Below are 17,533 nucleotides of genomic sequence, written 5' to 3'. Positions count from 1 at the left end.
GAATTTTGGGTGCATGCATGAAAACATATACTTGCAAGTCCAACTTCATGATTTGTCGGAAAACAAGAACAAGAAATTCCTCCACATTTTAGCCTGCTGCTGGAGTGATATCAGTAAGGCGGAAGACCCAGCTTGTGTGCACTGCATGAACACAGGAATGAGATAATAAAGTCACAGAGCAGATATGGGACTAAAATTCAGCTGTCTTGTTTCCCAGCCTAGCACGCTATCTATTGGGCCATATTTCTTTTCAAGGTGTCCCAACAAAAAGGTCACAGAGATGAAAAGTCAGTTCTTGTTTGCTTATGTAGCTTTGCCTGGTGTCAGCTATGAGTGTTCACACACTGATCCACAGCGAGTTCATTTTCTAAATATGTCACAGGAGGAACGTGTAATGATTATTCTTTCTAGGTCCATTCATTATTTTTTTATTTCCCTGTTTGTAGGGCTTCGCGTAACAAGTCTGAAAAGAAGAGACGTGACCAATTCAATGTTCTCATCAAAGAGCTCAGCTCCATGCTTCCAGGCAACAGCCGTAAAATGGACAAAACGACAGTGCTTGAAAAAGTCATTGGCTTTCTACAGAAACACAATGGTAAAAATTGCTAAACCTATCCAGGCACGAACTGTATAATATTCTTGTTACTTGAGTGATGGTTAAAATGGCCTAAGTGGTAAAAATTACGTAGTATGATTTTTTTGCCAAGTCATGGTTTATAATGAGAAAACTTAAAGGCACTGTGCATCCCAAATCAGCCTCCTCAGCTGCTCCTTGGTGCAGGGCAGTACTTCTCCTGCTAGCTCTGCAGTATAATGCTAATTCAGACCTGATGGGCTTGCTCAAAATTGTGTTTTTTGATCACAGTGCTCCTTTTGCAGTTGGGCGAATGACTCCAGTCAGTTCTCTGTCATTTGGGGCAGAGGGCTTGTGTCTGTCTGACTGACTTTCAGGCAGTCAGGGAAGAAATGCAAAGGGCAGCAGAGCTCTGAAAGGGGCCTGTGAGATAAGCAAAGGAGAGACTTTGTTCTCTGAACAAAGAAACAATCAGGAGGCAGGGAAGAAGCTCCCTTCTCCTGTCTCCAACAGACTTCTGACTGGAGCGGGACAATGTTCTTCTTCGCTTCTCTAAAAGCAGAGGTAGGGAGCCAATCAGTTCCCTAATGGCACCTTGTGAAAGGGGACTATGACAGCTACACACTGCAGGCCCTGATCATGACAAGGAATCTGCTTGTGAGGATAGGGAATGGGGGACATGACAAGTTTTCACCTGTGCACGTCCATGGTGTACAGCTGAGGCGTTTGGAGTGGGGTTGTTTTCCCTGGCCATGTCGAGAATACAGAGATTTGCTGACAGAAGTTTTTGTCGTACTGCCCAGCTGCTCTCAACAAAATGGCCAAACAGAAGCATGGCAGACAGGGCTGCCCAGTGTCCTGGGAAAAAAAGGAGAAAATAAGCTTTCTGTCCTCTTGTCAGCACTACCGTTGTATCTCAATGCTGATTCCTAATCCTGGCTGTTCCAGTCTTTGGGGGGCCACTCTGAACAAAAACTGTAAATGTGCTGCATTGTATAACACCTCTGGCATGTGAGAAAGCTTTAGAGACAGATCACCTCTTGCTGTAGGAAACCTGAGGTGCGGGTGGAGTGCTGCCAATTTTGCCTTGTAGTTTTCACCAGATTGTTCTATCAGAGGTGTGAGGTTTGTCCCCCGCCTCCCACCCCGTGAAACAGGCAGATGCTTCAGCCCCCAGAAATCACAGATTCCTTGAGAGGTCTTGTAAAATGATCTGGAAGTCATGATCATTCACCTGAAGGCTTTGCACATGCTCCAGCTTCCTGTGAGGGTGGCAGTAGCTCTCAACCTTACCAGAATACTTGTACACCTTTTGGGAGTCTGATTTGACTGACATATCGCAAGTTTCATCTCACTTAAAAACACGTTTGCAAAATCAGACTTCGTAATATGAAAGTGTCAGAGCATGCTATTACTGAAAAAGTGCTTATTTTCCCCTTTTTGTCATATAATTATCCAGTAAATCAACTGGAATTTAAATATCATACTTAAATTTCAGAGTATAGTATATACAGCAGTATAAGCAAGTTATTGTATGACATTTTAGTGTGTACTGACTGCACTAGTGTTCTTTTTGTACCCGATTGTAAAATTAGGCGTATACAGAACCTAGATGAGTTGATGTCCCTCCTGGAAGGTCCCTGTATACCCATAGGCTATGATGGTCTGTCCCACTGAAGCTCATCACTGAATAAATAATTTTGTTGGTCTTTAAAGTGCTACATTTCTGCTGTTTTGTTTTGTTGGAGTGCGCACTAACACGGCTACTGCTCTGGTACTGTTCAACATAGGGAAACATGTAACTCTTCAGAGCCGCTGCACCTAGCGGGTTCCCTTACACATGCTCATCAGCTTAAATCATGAACAAGACTAAAGAGCACCAAAATACCTTATCATTTGTAACCTAAGTGAACACTGACAGCAGGGGCTGATTCTCATTAGTTTAGTATTCTTTTTTCAAAAAGTATTTTAAGACAAAAATTCATTATTTAAAACTGTAAATCAGTTGTAGATATGCCACATACTGTAGAACAAAGAATGTCACTTTGTCTCCACTGTATATGCTTTTATTTGTTGTACTCAACAGTATTTTCTCTTACATTCAGCTTTCTAAACCAAGAATTTAATTGTAATGGAAAAGTAGATCAATTTTCAGATTTCCTGATCAATAAAAAGTCTCTTTCTGTTAGTCAAAGGAAACTTGCCAAAATTCAAATAATTCTTCCAGAAATTGATTTTTTTTCAAATGCACTGTTTTCTCCATGCTAGTGTTTACTGTAAAATATTCTTCATCTTGTAGGATACATAATAGAGTTGATTGGAGCTGATCCTTTTTTCCACAGCCATCTGCTGAGCATTCTGGGCCTGTAAAGCCACTGCATTGTGGTATCTTGACAACCCCAGCAATACTGAAACAGTTAAATTAGTGGGAACCAGACTGCTGCAGCTCCACTGATAACCTATGCTTGTGTGCAGGCTTGAATTTATTGCTGTGAGACATTTTGTACAGACGCTATTATAGGTTTACCGCTTTTTCTGTCACTCAGCCATTTTTATTTTTGTGGACAGTCTTTTGGAACAAAGAAGATGTGGTGTTAAGTGTCCTATAAATGTAGATAGACTAATCAGAGTAGAGCTAGGCCACATTTGCCCCCAACTTAACCACTGGTGCTAGGGCTCAGATGTACTTTTATTGCAGCTGGGTTAATACGCAACAGCGAACTAGGCAAATAGTTTTAAAATGTTGAGTAATGAATCAAATGATTTATCTGACAAATACTTTCTTGCATTACTTACCCACTCAGGTCAACAATGTACCAATACTAATTGGAAATGTTATTATTCAAATAAATTATTCAACAAATATCATTGTCAGTTCTAATTTGGGTTCAGTCTTAATTACAGAGCTGTGCTTTATAATTACAATAGATTTGCACTCCTCTGAGTGAAAGCTTACCAGGGACGAATGCCCTAGGAGAGCTTATTAGATATTGCTTCCATGTGGCAGAATAGGATGCCACCATCAATCCACCAGATGAGTTCCCAGTGAAAATTTCATTTTAAAGGGTAGGAGATTGTATTTCCAACTGTTTTTTGTGAGTGAAGCTCTGGTTTGCTTCCCCATCGTCTGGCTGCACTACCCTAAGGAGCTAGCTGGAGATGCTGAGAGGGGACAAGGGCACTCCATCACAATAGATACTGCAAATTGTACATTCCACTTGTTCACTAAGCAACTTGCGGAACAAACCTGGTTTCTAATGCACTGTCTGTATTCCAGCTCCCTCAAGGGCTCTTTTCACTGCCACAATTCAGAATGGTGGCTATAGGCCAAAATCTACCCCTTTGTCTATTCCTATGCCAAGTTGGAAACTCCGCAAACTATAATCATATATTTGATATATACTGATCCTCATCCTGATTTTGCTCAGGCCTTATTTATTTCCTTCCTCAATATTCACCTAGTTAGCACACTTATTAAAAACAATGGCCATTTGACTGCAAGTTCCCATTGCAAACAATGGTGTTTTGCAGAATAAAAACTGAGTAAGGACCTCAGGACTTGGCCCGATGAGGAAATTATCCATATTCTTGTACTGCATGTACATCCCATGCTTGAAAACTTCTATTCATTTCAAAGTTATGTGAATATTTACAGTCCTTCACGGCAGTTTGTATGCAATTTTGCAAAATATACTTTTCTTTGGAATTTTTATGAATTTGTATCATTGTTGTTTGTTTAGAAGTCTCAGCACAGACAGACATTTGTGAAATTCAACAGGACTGGAAGCCTTCATTTCTCAGCAATGAAGAATTCACCCAGCTGATGCTGGAGGTAAAAATGCATATAGTTTTGCTGTGGGTATGGCCATTGTTTTAAGAGCAGCAACACCTTTGTGATCCCAAACAGAGAAGAACTTTACATTTTATTGTTCTTGACCATAAAACAGAGTAACCATTAAAAAAGGAACAACTGGAAACCAATAGGTGTTCCATTCCATGCTTGGGCACTGTAATAACCAAAGTACCGCAGTCAATGAAAATCCATGGCTTGAAAAAAATGGTGCAGATGCATGTTAAATGTAATACAGAAAATAAATTTAAACCCTAAATGTCTTCTAAGAGGTCAGTAAGCAGTGAAAGTGTTGGTAATGCTGCTAGACAATATTGATCTCCTGTAGTCTGGCAGATTCTCTGGTCAGGTCCCAAGGGTGCCAGGACTAGAGAGGTTTAACCTGTACTAGGTGCTATACAAACATACAAAAGACAGCTTCTCTCTAATAGAAAACTCAGTCACTTTGTAACTATATTCTATTAAATTACATTCAAATTATACATAGGAGTTTCTAAAGCTAGCAGAGATTTTTAGGGAACTGACTCGATGTTTGTGTGGTTTGAGATGAAATCCAAATGAGCTGCCAAACTGTAATTTTCTGTCTTATAAATAACCACATCTTTGCTAATTGACTTTTCTGATACTAAAATATAAAGATTACTTGGTGGGAGAGGGCACCAGCCACTTAAGTGTCAGTAAAGAGCATGTTTTCACTGCTTATTGTTTCCTCTGTTGTGATTTATGAATATTCGTATGGAGAAAAAAGTATGAATGGACGTGATTCACTGTATGGCTTCAGGGAGATGCAAAGAGTCAGCAAGAGCAACTGCACCACTAAGCAGGCAGCCATTGCCCTGTGCTTGGAGTGGAGAGGGGTGAATTCTCTCCGAAGCTCCACTGTTAAGTCACCCTTACCTCTTAGTTTTTCATGATGACTGGGTCTATCCTAGAGAGTTTTGTCGACAGAGGGGGCCTTCTGTCGACATAGCACAGGGAGTGTCTACACGCTTAAATTATTCTGAATAGTAACAGAGAGGGAGCCGTGCTAGTCTATATACTATGAAAACAAAAAGCAGTCAAGTAGCACTTTAAAGACTAGCAAAATAATTTATTAAGTGATGAGCTTTCGTGGGACAGACCCACTTCTTCGGACCATAGCCAGACCAGAACAGACTCAATATTTAAGGCACAGAGAACCAAAAATAGTAATCAAGGTTGACAAATCAGAAAAAAATTATCAAGGTGAGCAAATCAGAGAGTGGAGGGGTCGGGGGAAGGTCAAGAATTAGATTAAGCCAAGTATGCAGACGAGCCCCTATAGTGACTCAGAAAATTCCCATCCTGGTTCAAACCACATGTTAATGTGCCGAATTTGCATATAAAAGACAGCTTGGCTGTTTTCCTTTGAATAGTGGTGCAAAAATTGTTTTTCAGTAACGCATACTCTTAAGTCATTAACAATTAACAATATAATTAACAGTAATTAACAATGACTAAAGAGTATGCGTGTTACTGAAAAAAAAATTCGCACCGCTATTCAAAGGGAAACAGCCGAGCTGTCTTTTATATTCAAATTTGGCACATTAACACATGGTTTGAACCAGGATGGGAATTTTCTGAGTCACTATAGGGGCTCGTCTGCATATGTGGCTTAATCTAATTCTTGACCTTCCCCCCGACCCCTCCACTCTCTGATTTGCTCACCTTGATCATTTTTTTTCTGATTTGTCCTCTGATTACTGTTCTGATTACTGTTTTTGGTTCTCTGTACCTTAAATATTGAGTCTGTTCTGGTATGGCTATGGTCTAAAGAAGTGGGTCTGTCCCACGAAAGCTCACCTAATAAATTATTTTGCTAGTCTTTAAAGTGCTACTTGACTGCTTTTTGTTTAAATCATTGTGTCGAAGATTCTTAACAGAACTCTGCATTTGCCTCGACAGTATTATCCCTCAAAAATGTGACGCATAACAAGATGTCGACAGTTTACAGTCGACAGAAGTGCAGTGTAGACACTCCTGTCGACAGAGGGGACTTCCAGTCGCTGGGCAGCCCTCTTTGCAGAGCTGCCATTTTGCTTTCTGGCACCAGTGGGTCGTGCAGTGTGACAGTCTTCTGTCAACAGAGCAAGTTGTGTGTAGATGCAATCTGTCAACAGAGTGCTGTTGAGATTACCCTGTTGACAGTAACTTCTGTCAACAGATGCTTCTAGTGTAGACATAGCTGATAAGTTTTCTTCTTGTTAAATATTTTAGGTCTCTTTCTGTTAATGCTCATGCTTTGCAGAAAATGAAAATAATTGGCAAATAATTTTGTTGGATACCACTTTGCGTTTGCATCTCCTGAATCTGTCAGACTCTTGCATGGCTCCTGAATGTTGCAAGTCAGTTTTTAAGAGAGATTTCATTTATACTTCATTTTATATTCGCATATCAGTGCACAGGAATTTACACACACAACTCTCTTCTGATTGAATTAAAAATGTTCCCTTGAGGTGGGAACAAATGAATAAGCAGATGACTTTGGTTCTTTGTTGAGTGCTGGTTCCTGTAGGTATTTGCTGTGGGCTGGAATGCACTCTGTGGGCCTGAGACTGGAAGATTTTTCAGTAACAATGTCTGTGGGTTTGTTCCTTTATTCCCCCACACACACACGTACACAGCCTCATTCTCTAAAGAGAGGGTATAAGGTGTGCTGCAGACTAACTGCATTTCCTGTTCCTTTCTACCACTCGTCGTCTCAGTGTTTGCAGCTTTTTGCTACCATTGCTGCTCAAGCCTTCATATATTGTAAATAGGTGTCATTAGAGAAGGTTGAGATTTCGTTAGAGGAGGTTTTGGAACAAATCGATGAATGAAACAGAACAAATCGATCATTAAACAGTGATAAGTCACCAGGACCAGATGGAGATGGTGTTTACCCAACAGTTCTGAAGGAACTCAGATGTGAAATTGCAGAACTGCGAACTGTGGTTTGTAACCTATCATTTAAATCAGCTTCTGTATCAAATGACGGTAATTAGCTAATGTGATGTCAATTATTAATAAAGGACTAGTTTTCAGACTGGAGAGGGGTAAATAGTGGTGTCCCCCCGAGGTCTGTATGAGGACCAGTGCTGTTCAACTTATTCATAAATGATCTTGAAAAGGAGGTAAAAATTAAGTAAAAAATGAAATATGATACAAAACAACTCAAGATAGTTAAGGTCAAGCAAACTGCAAAGAGCTACAAAAAGACGTCCCAACACTGGATAAATGGGCAACAAAATGGCAGAGTAAATTCAGTGTTGATAAATATAAAGTAATACACAATGCGAAACATCATTGTAAACTATACATATAAAATGTGAAATCTAAATTAGCTGTTACCACTCAAAAAAGAAATATTGGAGTCATTGTGGCTAGTTCTCTGAAAACATCCACTCAAAATGCAGCAGCAGTTAAAAAGTGAACAAAGAATGTTCAGCATCATTAAGAAAGTGGATAGATAATAGGACAGAAAAAAAAACATAGTGCCTCTCTATGAATCCATGGTACACCCATATCTTCAATACTGCATGCAGAGGTGGTCACCCCATCTCATTAAAAGCACCGGAATTGTAAAATGTTCAGAAAAGGACACCACCAGTGATTAGGGATATGAAGCAATTTCTGTCTGAGCGGCAGTTACTAAGACTGGGACTTTTCAGCTTGGAAAAGAGACAACTAAGGTGGGATGTTATTGAGGTCAATAAAATCATAATTGATGTAGAGAAAGTAAATAAGGTAGTGCTATTTACTACTTCTCGTACCACAAAAAGTAGGGTGTCACCAAATGAAATTAATAGGCAGCAGATTTAAAACAAACAAAGGGGAGTATTTCTTCATACAATGTACAGTCAACTTGTGGAACTCTTTGCCAGAGGATGTTGTGAAGGCCAAGGCTATAACAGGGTTCAAAAAAGAACTAGAAAAGTTCTTGGTGGTTAGGCCCATTGGTTGCTATTAGCCAGGATGGGCAGGGATTGTGTTCCCTAACCTCTGTTAGGGAGCTGGAAATGTGGGAACGGGCGACAGGATAAATCACTTGATGATTACCTGTTCTGCCGGGGCGACTGCTGACAAGAGACATGCGGGGAGAGGGCACCAGCCCTGTGACCACCCCCTCACTTAATGCCTCCTCATGCCAGCCCTAGCCTAGAGGGCCGGGACAGTTCCCCTACACTTCAAGCCTGTCCTTGTCCCAACCCTACTCTGCACCTCCCCTCTTCTTTCCCACTCCTGCTCTGTCTCTTCTCCACCCGTGCTCCATCCCCATCCCACCTCTTGTCCCAGGTCCCCTCCCCTAAGCAATGCAGCCTGGAGGGGTCTGGTGCCAGCAGCAGGTTTCAGGCTGCCCCACACACACTGGCAGCAACAGGGAAAAGTGGAGTGACACAGCCCTAGCTCACTCTGCTCCCAACAGCTGTGTTGTTCCATGTTCTGCTGGTGCGTGCGTGGGGCAATCCTGCCCCGCTCCCCTGAACGACGTGCCAGGAGCAAGGGGAGCAGAGCCAGCTAGGGCTGTATCACTCTGCTTACCCACAGTGCTGTTGGTGTGGGGGGGCAGACCTCTGCTGTGGGCATTGGGACCCCTCCCATCCTGCTGGGCACCTAGAAACTCTGGCTCCTGGTCTCTTCTGCCCTCAGCATTCATGGGGCACGTGTCCCCTCATGATGCCCCACACATGACCCCATGTTCTATTCATTCCCTCTAGGGCACCTGGTATTGGCCACTGTCGGAAGACAGGATACTGGGCTAGATGGACCTTTGGTCTGACCCAGTTACGGCTGTTCTTATGTTCTTTTTTGTTAGACACAGTGGATGCCACTTGACAGCAACTCTATGTCTACAACTTGCAATTAATAACAACTGTTAGTTCAGAACCAGTCCTGTCCCATCCAGTTGATTTTAATGTTAGCAGTCTTTGGCTATTCACAATGATATGCCACTTACTCAGACTCAGCAATGAGGAATTCACCCATAACTTGTTTTAAAAGAAAGGCCCAGGCCGCAGGCAGGTTTGCGAGGCTAGAGCCGAGGGAGGAAGAGCTGGGATGTGCCTTCCTTGGCTGCAGCCTCCAACACCTGCTGGCATACCAGGATCACAAAGGACATAAAGAACTGAGGCCTCATATCCATGCCCAGTGGAGAAGCCCATGCTGGAATACTAGTGCTGCAGGCTGGGTGGAGAGGTTTGGGACAGGGTAGCAACAATCCAGATGCCAGAGCTTTCAGCCAGGGTTTACCAGAGCTGTATGGTACCTCTCTGTACTGCTGCCTGCCCATAGCATCACCTCTCCCCAGAAAGCTACAGCACTCAGGCTGCAGCCACCCTCCCCATCGCTGTCCTGCCTGCAGGCAGGGTGGTCGTGCTGCAACCCTGGAAGGCATGTTTTTGCCAGTATGTGAACACTTTGAAGTACCTCGCCTTGCCAACACAGTAAAATATTTGTCTTCCCACCCCTTCCTGAACTTTGTGGTGGTCCAGACCAGCGGAGGCTTAAGCCAGTGTCCGAAGATGCAATTGTACACTCAGAAATCCACACAAATTAACTTTCATTTGTACAAGATCCCTATCCCAAGTTAGGTCCAGCCAGCACTTTCTCCAGCTGGGCCAGTTTGCCTGAGTAGTGGTGCAGCCTGGTTCCTGGGATTGCAGCAGTAGCTTGCAATACCTGAAATGGAAACCTGGGCCCAGCCCTTTGGCACAGAAGCTATCACTTTTGGGTGAGTGCAGGGTGGGTTCACTCTCCAGCCCCTCTCTGCCTGGGACCTCCCACCCTGCTCTGGGATTAGGCTTGTGGAGCCTGGGAAGCGAGTGCTGCTGCAGGTGGTTGGTGCCTCTGAGGAAGTTCAGTACAGGGCTCCTATTGAAGGCTTTCTCTTCTCTGAGGCTACATCCACGCCAGACATAGGCTGCACTGGAAGATAATGAACTGCTCCAGCTGAACCGTCACCCCTTTAAATGAGGATGACAAGAAACTAGATGTTTTTGATAGGAAAAAAAAGAATTTCAGCCAGTCTCAATTCCAGGCCCGTCCTTCACTCAGGGAAGTTACTGCCAGGTCATCTGATCAGGCGTCGCTGGCTGCAGCAGATAGCTTTCCATTCCATGGTAGCTTCAGTTGTCATGATGTGCATGGCCACATTCCTCAGGATTCACCAAGGAGGTCAAGGCCACAGCAGAAGATCTCCCATTCCAGAGTAACAACCTCTTCAGCAAAAAAAAAAATAGATGTCACTTTATTCCCACAAAAACTGTCACACACTTCTCTGCTCCTCAGGGAACCAGCGCTCCAAAGGAAATATTCTTCCCAGCTGCCTCTTCCCTTCTGCCCCTCTGCCCTTCTGTCATCCAAGGGTCTTTGAGCCTCCAGGGAAACATCAAAGGGTACAAAGTAGCAGGCAAATGCACCTCCACCCCCACATCCCTAGCTCAAACTTCCACCAGTGAGGGATGCTTGAAAACCATCAATAAGTTTCCTCACTGCACTTACCCCACACTCTGGTGGTTAAGACCAACGGACACGGCTTCTGAAATATCTTCTAGTCTTTGTCACAAGGGCCACGTCTACACTAGCAAGTTCTTTTGGAAAATCAGGCCCTTTTTTGAGAAAACGTGCACAAAATGCATTCTTTTGATCCGAAATTGAAAGAAAGTGGCTCTTCTTCTGGAAGGCTCTTCCACTCCCGGGTCAGGAGGAGCACCTCCTTTTGAAATCTTCTTTAGAAAAACAGCACATGTAGATGCGCTGTGGGCCCTTTTTTGAAAGTTCGGGGGCTGTATGGTGCCAGATTTTTCGATCCCTGGCCCATTCTTTCGAAAGATCCTGGGCTGTTTGGACGCTCTCTGTCGAAAGAGCGGATTGATCGTTTGATCCACGTTTTTGTGTGTGGACGCATTCTTTCAAAAGAAGTTCTTCTAGAACAGATCTTCCAGAAGATCATCTTTCGAAAGACCATTGTAGTGTAGGCGCGGCCAAGGAGTGCACAGGCATTCACAGGGCATACTCATTGGAACTGAGCGTCTCAAAGATTTCCAGTTAGCACAAGATAAGTAACCCTGTTCTGCAGACTTGTATGGTAGTTACCAGTAGAAGATAGTACTATGCTTAGGGACAGGGAGATATGGGGGGAGGGGCAGCTCCTCCTTGCTCCACCAAGCCCCGGGGAGCCGGGAGGGAGGCGGCAGCTGCTGGCCCTCCCCAGGAGCCAGGGGAAGCGGCAACCACCGGCCGGCCTCAGGAGCCCAGGGAAGCTGCAGTCGCTCCAGGGAAGCGGCAGGGCCATGGCAGCCACCCATGCTTCCCCTGCTTCCCCGAGGCTCGGGGTAGTGACTCCTGCCAGCAGATGCGCCTGCTGGCAGAAGAGGTCAGTGGGAGAGGGCCCAAATCCGGGACAATTAGTCCCTTTTAAAAAATAAGTTGCATCCCAAATACGGGACCGCCCCGCCTAATACAGGACAGATGGTCACTTGCACTGTGATTCTTCATGTGCCAGTGCTTAGTAGTTATTGGGAGGCCTTGATGAACTGTTTTCTCTCTCTCCCTCCCTCTGTCTTCTTGGTCACCTAAACAAGTTCTAACTTATTGATATCTGGACATGACTATTTTAAAAATATTCTTTGTCCCACTACAAAAGGTTGCTGTTTTGAAAGCAGAGGTTCAAAGTCACCAAACTGTGTTTGGCTGCAGTGAAATTGCTGCTGTTCTGGTAATGACCTGATCCTGCACCACTCTTGAGAGTGTGACAGCAGAAGCTGCTAATGAGGAACTTTGTGTTAGTCAACAGAAGACTAAGACTATGGAGATAGGAGAGGGTGCTATCAACACCTGCCAATGTGAAATTGAAGAAGAGTGTGACAAAGTTGATGTCTTAGTCTGCCGTAGAGGAACGTTATCTGCTAAAAGCCAGCTCACTAAAGAAGTGAAGGCAAAAATCAGTTAATCCAGAAATTCATTTTCCCATTTGCCACTCTGCTGGAAGAATAAGATTTGTCTTGCACACTGTAAAGAAACTGTATAACACTATTGCTCTTCCAGCACTGCTGTCTACCTCAGGCATGTGGCAGACGTGGAAGCAGGCCACAAGGAGCTGAATACATTCCATCACATTGCTTAAGAAGAATCCTGGGAATTCATTGGAGAGATTGTGTAAATAATGTGGGAGTGAAGTACCCCCAGTTCAGCAAACTGTATACTCCATAATTAAACAGACACTGCCACAGTGGTTTCACCATGTCGTCATGATACCCCTGTGGCAGATGCGCAAGGCACATCTTAATATGGATTCCTCACAGAGGGAAGAGAAGGCACAGGGGACAAAGAAGGAGGATTGAAAAAGGATGCTGCCATCATGGAGACATCCTGTGAAGGAATCAAACACCTTTCCGTGGGCAGACTTATGGGAGACATGGGTTGACTCAGGTGGCAACAGGCACAGGAGATTCTAAGTCTTAAGTTTAAACACTAGGGGAATTTGGTCATTAACTTAAAAGGAAATGGTATTAATTTCTATCTGTATAACTGATCATTTTATAGGGGAATAATCTTTGATGAAAGATACACAGCATTAGTGTTAGATGGACTATTTTTAAATAAATAAAATGATCTATGCATTCATTAATTTGATTTCCCCATAGAATTCCAACGTGAGTTAATTTATATGTCTTTCATAAGATGTTGATTAAAGACAATACAAAGAAAACCTTAACCACGGGAGCAAGCACGCCCCAGCTGCCATGCAATGCCACTGTTCTCCTTCATGAGTTAATTGCTAGAATCCTTTTAGCAACTATTTTAAATGTATGACAGAAAAATATTATCTGCACTTGAATTTAAAAAACTAAACAAACCAAGCGAGCCAGTGAGCATAGTCTTTCAATTAAGTATAAATTATTGACAAAGGTTTGGAGCACCTGCTGATCTCATTGATGCAAGCAGGTGTGGGCACTGAACACTTCTGGCCACCAAGACAAATGTTTATTTACTGAAAAGTATTGTTTATTTTTAAAATGTCTAGAATAATATAGGAATTCCTGTGAGATGCCAAGTTACCCTCCATTCTCATAGGAATCAGTGAGTCATAAAGATACTCAGATTCTGACAGGATCTGGAGATCATGCAGTATAAGACCATCAAAAGGTAACATTCCCTAGATTTGCAGTAAAATTTTGCAATTAGCCTATGACCTCCATGTCACAATAATCCGGCTTTTCACACAGGGAACAGGTCTCTCCAGTAGCTATGTATGAGTCATATTCTAATTAATCGATGTTTAATCGATTAGTCAATGTTTCTAACATTTGTGTTGCTCAGATAGTTATCAGAGCAATTCCAGAACTTTGACTGAATGATTTCTGGATCCAGACCTCCTCCCACTGAAGTTAATGGGAGTTTTGCTGTTGGCTCATCAGCTACCATGGGAGCAGGACTGGAGCTATGAATTTAATAATGTACTTGACCAAATACTGTAAGTGCTTTTTGGTTGGAGTAGAAGATGAGGTCTTGCTTTAGGGCCATGTAGAAGGTTAGCTCAAGATGGAATAGGCTATATCTGTGAAGAAAATATTTGTACATGATAAAATATTTTAAAGTGGTATTTTGTCCTATTGCAGACAGCTGACATAAGGCTGGTTCCCCCACTTAAATCCCAGGGCTGGAGAATCTGCTGTGGTGTGGCATTTAAATACAGTAGACTCTTTCATATCCATCATTCTGTTACCCAAGACTGTCAAATAACGAGCATTTTAATCATAAGTAAATTTTAGTTATGTTTTCTATAAGTACAGTACAGTGAAAGTAAATATGAATAAATACAGCAAATACTGTACCAAGTTTACAGTGTACAAAACTACTGTTGTTGGCAAAGAAAGTGCTCTGCATACATTTTTGTTTGTTTCTTAATAGCTCATCTTATTATTCTTTAGTGTTAGGCTTTGCTAGGTATATCATTCCATTATCCAGAATATTTGCATATCCGGCAACCTACCAGTCCCGGGGCTGCTGGATATGAAAGTGTTTACTGTAATGCTCAAGTGTTTTATTGGCTCTCTGCACAAAGGTGAATTTTATCACTAATGGATACTTAAATACCATGATCTTTACAAAGTCACTCAGTTAAACCTGGAGTTGAAGATTATTGGATCATTTCCATTGCCTGTATTTACATGAAAAAATATGCAATGTTACATTAATACAAACAGATTGGTTCTGTGAGGAATTACTGTTTGAAATAGCACTGCATTCTTTCTTGCTGCTTTGATATTTACACAAAGATAACTTCCTAAATAACTTCCAAAGTTCCAGGCTTAGCCATTCTGCGTTACTAAAATGTGTGATTGATTTTAAAACTGACATTTAAAATATTCTCATAAGCCCTGTGTTGTCTCGGTTAGCATATTTTTCTGGACAGCAAAGAACACTCTGGCTGTGTCTACACTCGCTCTCTACTTCGAAGGGAGCATGGTCAGTAAGGTGTTGGGAGATTATTAATGAAGTGCTGCGCTGCATATGCAGCACTTTGTTAAGCTAATTTTCTCCCTGGGGCAACTTCGAAGTTTTAAACTTCGAAGTGCCGGCTCGCTTGTAACCACATCTAATCCGCTGGTACTTCAAAGTGCCTGGGCAACTTCAAAGTCCTGTTGCTCCTCAAAATTTTGGAATATTTTCGATTTTAGATATTTTGGAATAGGGGCATGTAGACAGGCAGTAGGGGTATTTTGAAACAAGCTATCCCAGAATAGTTTATTTCAAAATAAGGCTGCTGTGTAGACATAGTATTTCAGATTAGAGCCCCTGGAAGCAGCGATATATTGGCAATAGGCTCTATTGTGTGTGGACACACTATTTCGGAATAACTTTTGCTTATTTTGGGGCTTCCCTGTAGTGTGAACGCATTATTCCAGAACAACTTATTTTGGAATAACAACTCCGGAATAAGCTATTCTGGAATAACTCTGTAGCTTAGACATACCCTTACTGTTTTGCAACTTGAGGAAATATTCTTACAAAATAACAATAATATGGTGAAGTTAAAGATTTGATCAATATATAATGAGACTTACTGATAAAAGCCCATACTAGTATTAAAGAATTCTCCATTTGTTCATTTCCCTTAGGCATTAGATGGCTTCATTATAGCAGTAACCACAGATGGAAGTATCTTATATGTTTCTGACAGTATTACACCTCTGCTTGGACATTTACCTGTGAGTAATGTTGCATGTTCTTCTGCTGATAAAAATTATGGATCAGTCTTGAACTGTCAAAACCTGCATATAATGGTTATTCTTGTGAGTAATCCCATTGATTTCTAGGAGTATTCACTCTGGGTGCAGGATTGAATCCCCAGTTTATTTTTAACATTGGTTAAAAGAAAGGGAAGTGAAAATATAGTGATTTTTTCCCATCAAAATTACAAATGTATTATTTGAAAAAAATCAAAGCAGTGATCTTTGTGGTTTTGGAATATGATTCATACACTTCAGTTCCCTGTTGCTATGACGCGTTTAAGACTAAGACAGGACAAAGTTCAGAAGGATGTTGTAGGGTGGGGAGGGACAAGATGACCTAACTGTTATTTTGCATCTGTACTTTCTGGGAAAAATATAAAATGCTTTATAGTTAAGGCTAAGATTAGTCATGTGTACTTTCAGTAAGACATGGACAGATCAAGGGCAATGAATATTCACAGCTTGTGACCTATGCATGATTTTTACTATAAGTACCCGTGACTAAATCTCTGCTCCTGGGGTCCCACTGCTCTGGGGGGCCTCTGCTCCAGAGGTGGGGGCTGGCTGCCCTGGCAGCCTGGTCTCTCAGGGACTGCTTTCCTGATGTGTTGCCTGAGGACATTGCTCCGTCCGTCCCTGGGATTGCTGCTGCTTCGGCAGTCCCAAGTGCTGCCCCCAGGACCAATGTTTGGGTCGTCCTTGGGTCGCTGCTGCAGCTGCCCCTGGGGCCACTTCTGCTTGGGTGGTCCCAAAGGCTAGTAAGCTCCAGTGACCACAGAAGACACAAAGAGTGCAGAAAGTCACAGCATCTTCGACCCTCGTGACAGAATCTGAGCTGTCCTTGTAGTTCCCTGGGAATAGTAAATACTAATTATGATGGTGGCACCATTTGAGGTGTGCATTGAGAGTCTGTTGAAATAATGGGCAAAACTCCTCTGTTGACTTCAGTGGAACAGAATGGGACTCTGCACTGTTGTCACCAGGCTGTTGGTCTGTGACAGTCTGATACTGGCATTGTGCCTTTCAAAAGAAAGCAGTCTCTTGAAGCCTTTCCCAAGGAAGATGGTAGTGGTGGAGCTACTGCTCTGTGTGACTGTGTGTTGGGGGTGGGGGAATAGGTCACTGGGTCTTGTGTCTCACAAACACTCCTGTCCTGTGCCTGGCCTGAGGAGCAGAAAGAAGAGTTGTTTTTTTCCTGCTCCTGCTGGTGATACTGGCCTAGGACAGATGGTATGATAATTAAGGCATTAATCCTCACTCATTTTAGTAGTTCAGTCTCCATATAAATATACAGCCAGAAGCAACAGGAAATACTTCTATTCCAGATTCATTTTTCCCCTAAGAAAATTGTAATTATGTTTTTCACTCATCTCACCAGTCAGCCAAATATGTTAAATGTGTTCCATCCAACAAAATATTTCTAACGTATTCCACTAAGCTATAATATGATGAGCAATTATTTTCTTCTTAGGTGAAACTGTCTCATGAAATAAGGAGAGCTGGTGATGAATGTAGGAATATTGCTATGCAACAGTAGCAAAGTAGCTCAAGCTAAAACCACCTACTTCTTTTAGTCCTCCGCAGGGCAGGAGTTCAATGAGCATTGTGTCTCATGTGGGCAGAGAGATTGCCTCTTGCTGTCCTACAGTCTGTTGGGCCCAGTAATTTCCAAAGAATTTATTCACTTTTCAAGGTTCTTCAGATGTTTAGCTCATTGTGAAGGAACCTTTTTTCATTGCTTTCCCCTCAACTCTTGAATCCTAGTGGAAACAAGGGATCCAGTTCAGAAAAGCATTCCCGTTCTGGAAGGCACCTAAGACTGTGCTGAAGTCAATGAGACTCAAACCCTATTTCAACAAGGGCATATTTAAGCAG

General features: G+C 42.5%; 1 protein-coding gene across 1 annotated transcript in view; it reads left to right on the top strand.

Annotated features, from left to right (window-relative positions):
- NPAS2 (neuronal PAS domain protein 2) overlaps nucleotides 1-17,533 on the top strand; it is a 188,285-nt gene that overhangs the window by 102,396 nt on the left and 68,356 nt on the right. The window contains exons 3-5 of the mRNA XM_074983272.1: nucleotides 447-595; nucleotides 4,315-4,406; nucleotides 15,545-15,634. Coding sequence (XP_074839373.1) covers nucleotides 447-595; nucleotides 4,315-4,406; nucleotides 15,545-15,634 — 331 coding nt within the window. The remainder of the gene's footprint in view (nucleotides 1-446; nucleotides 596-4,314; nucleotides 4,407-15,544; nucleotides 15,635-17,533) is intronic.

The sequence above is a fragment of the Carettochelys insculpta genome, chromosome 1, assembly GCF_033958435.1.
Source record: "Carettochelys insculpta isolate YL-2023 chromosome 1, ASM3395843v1, whole genome shotgun sequence".
NCBI lineage: Eukaryota > Metazoa > Chordata > Testudines > Carettochelyidae > Carettochelys > Carettochelys insculpta.
This window is presented reverse-complemented; position numbering and strand designations above follow the sequence as displayed.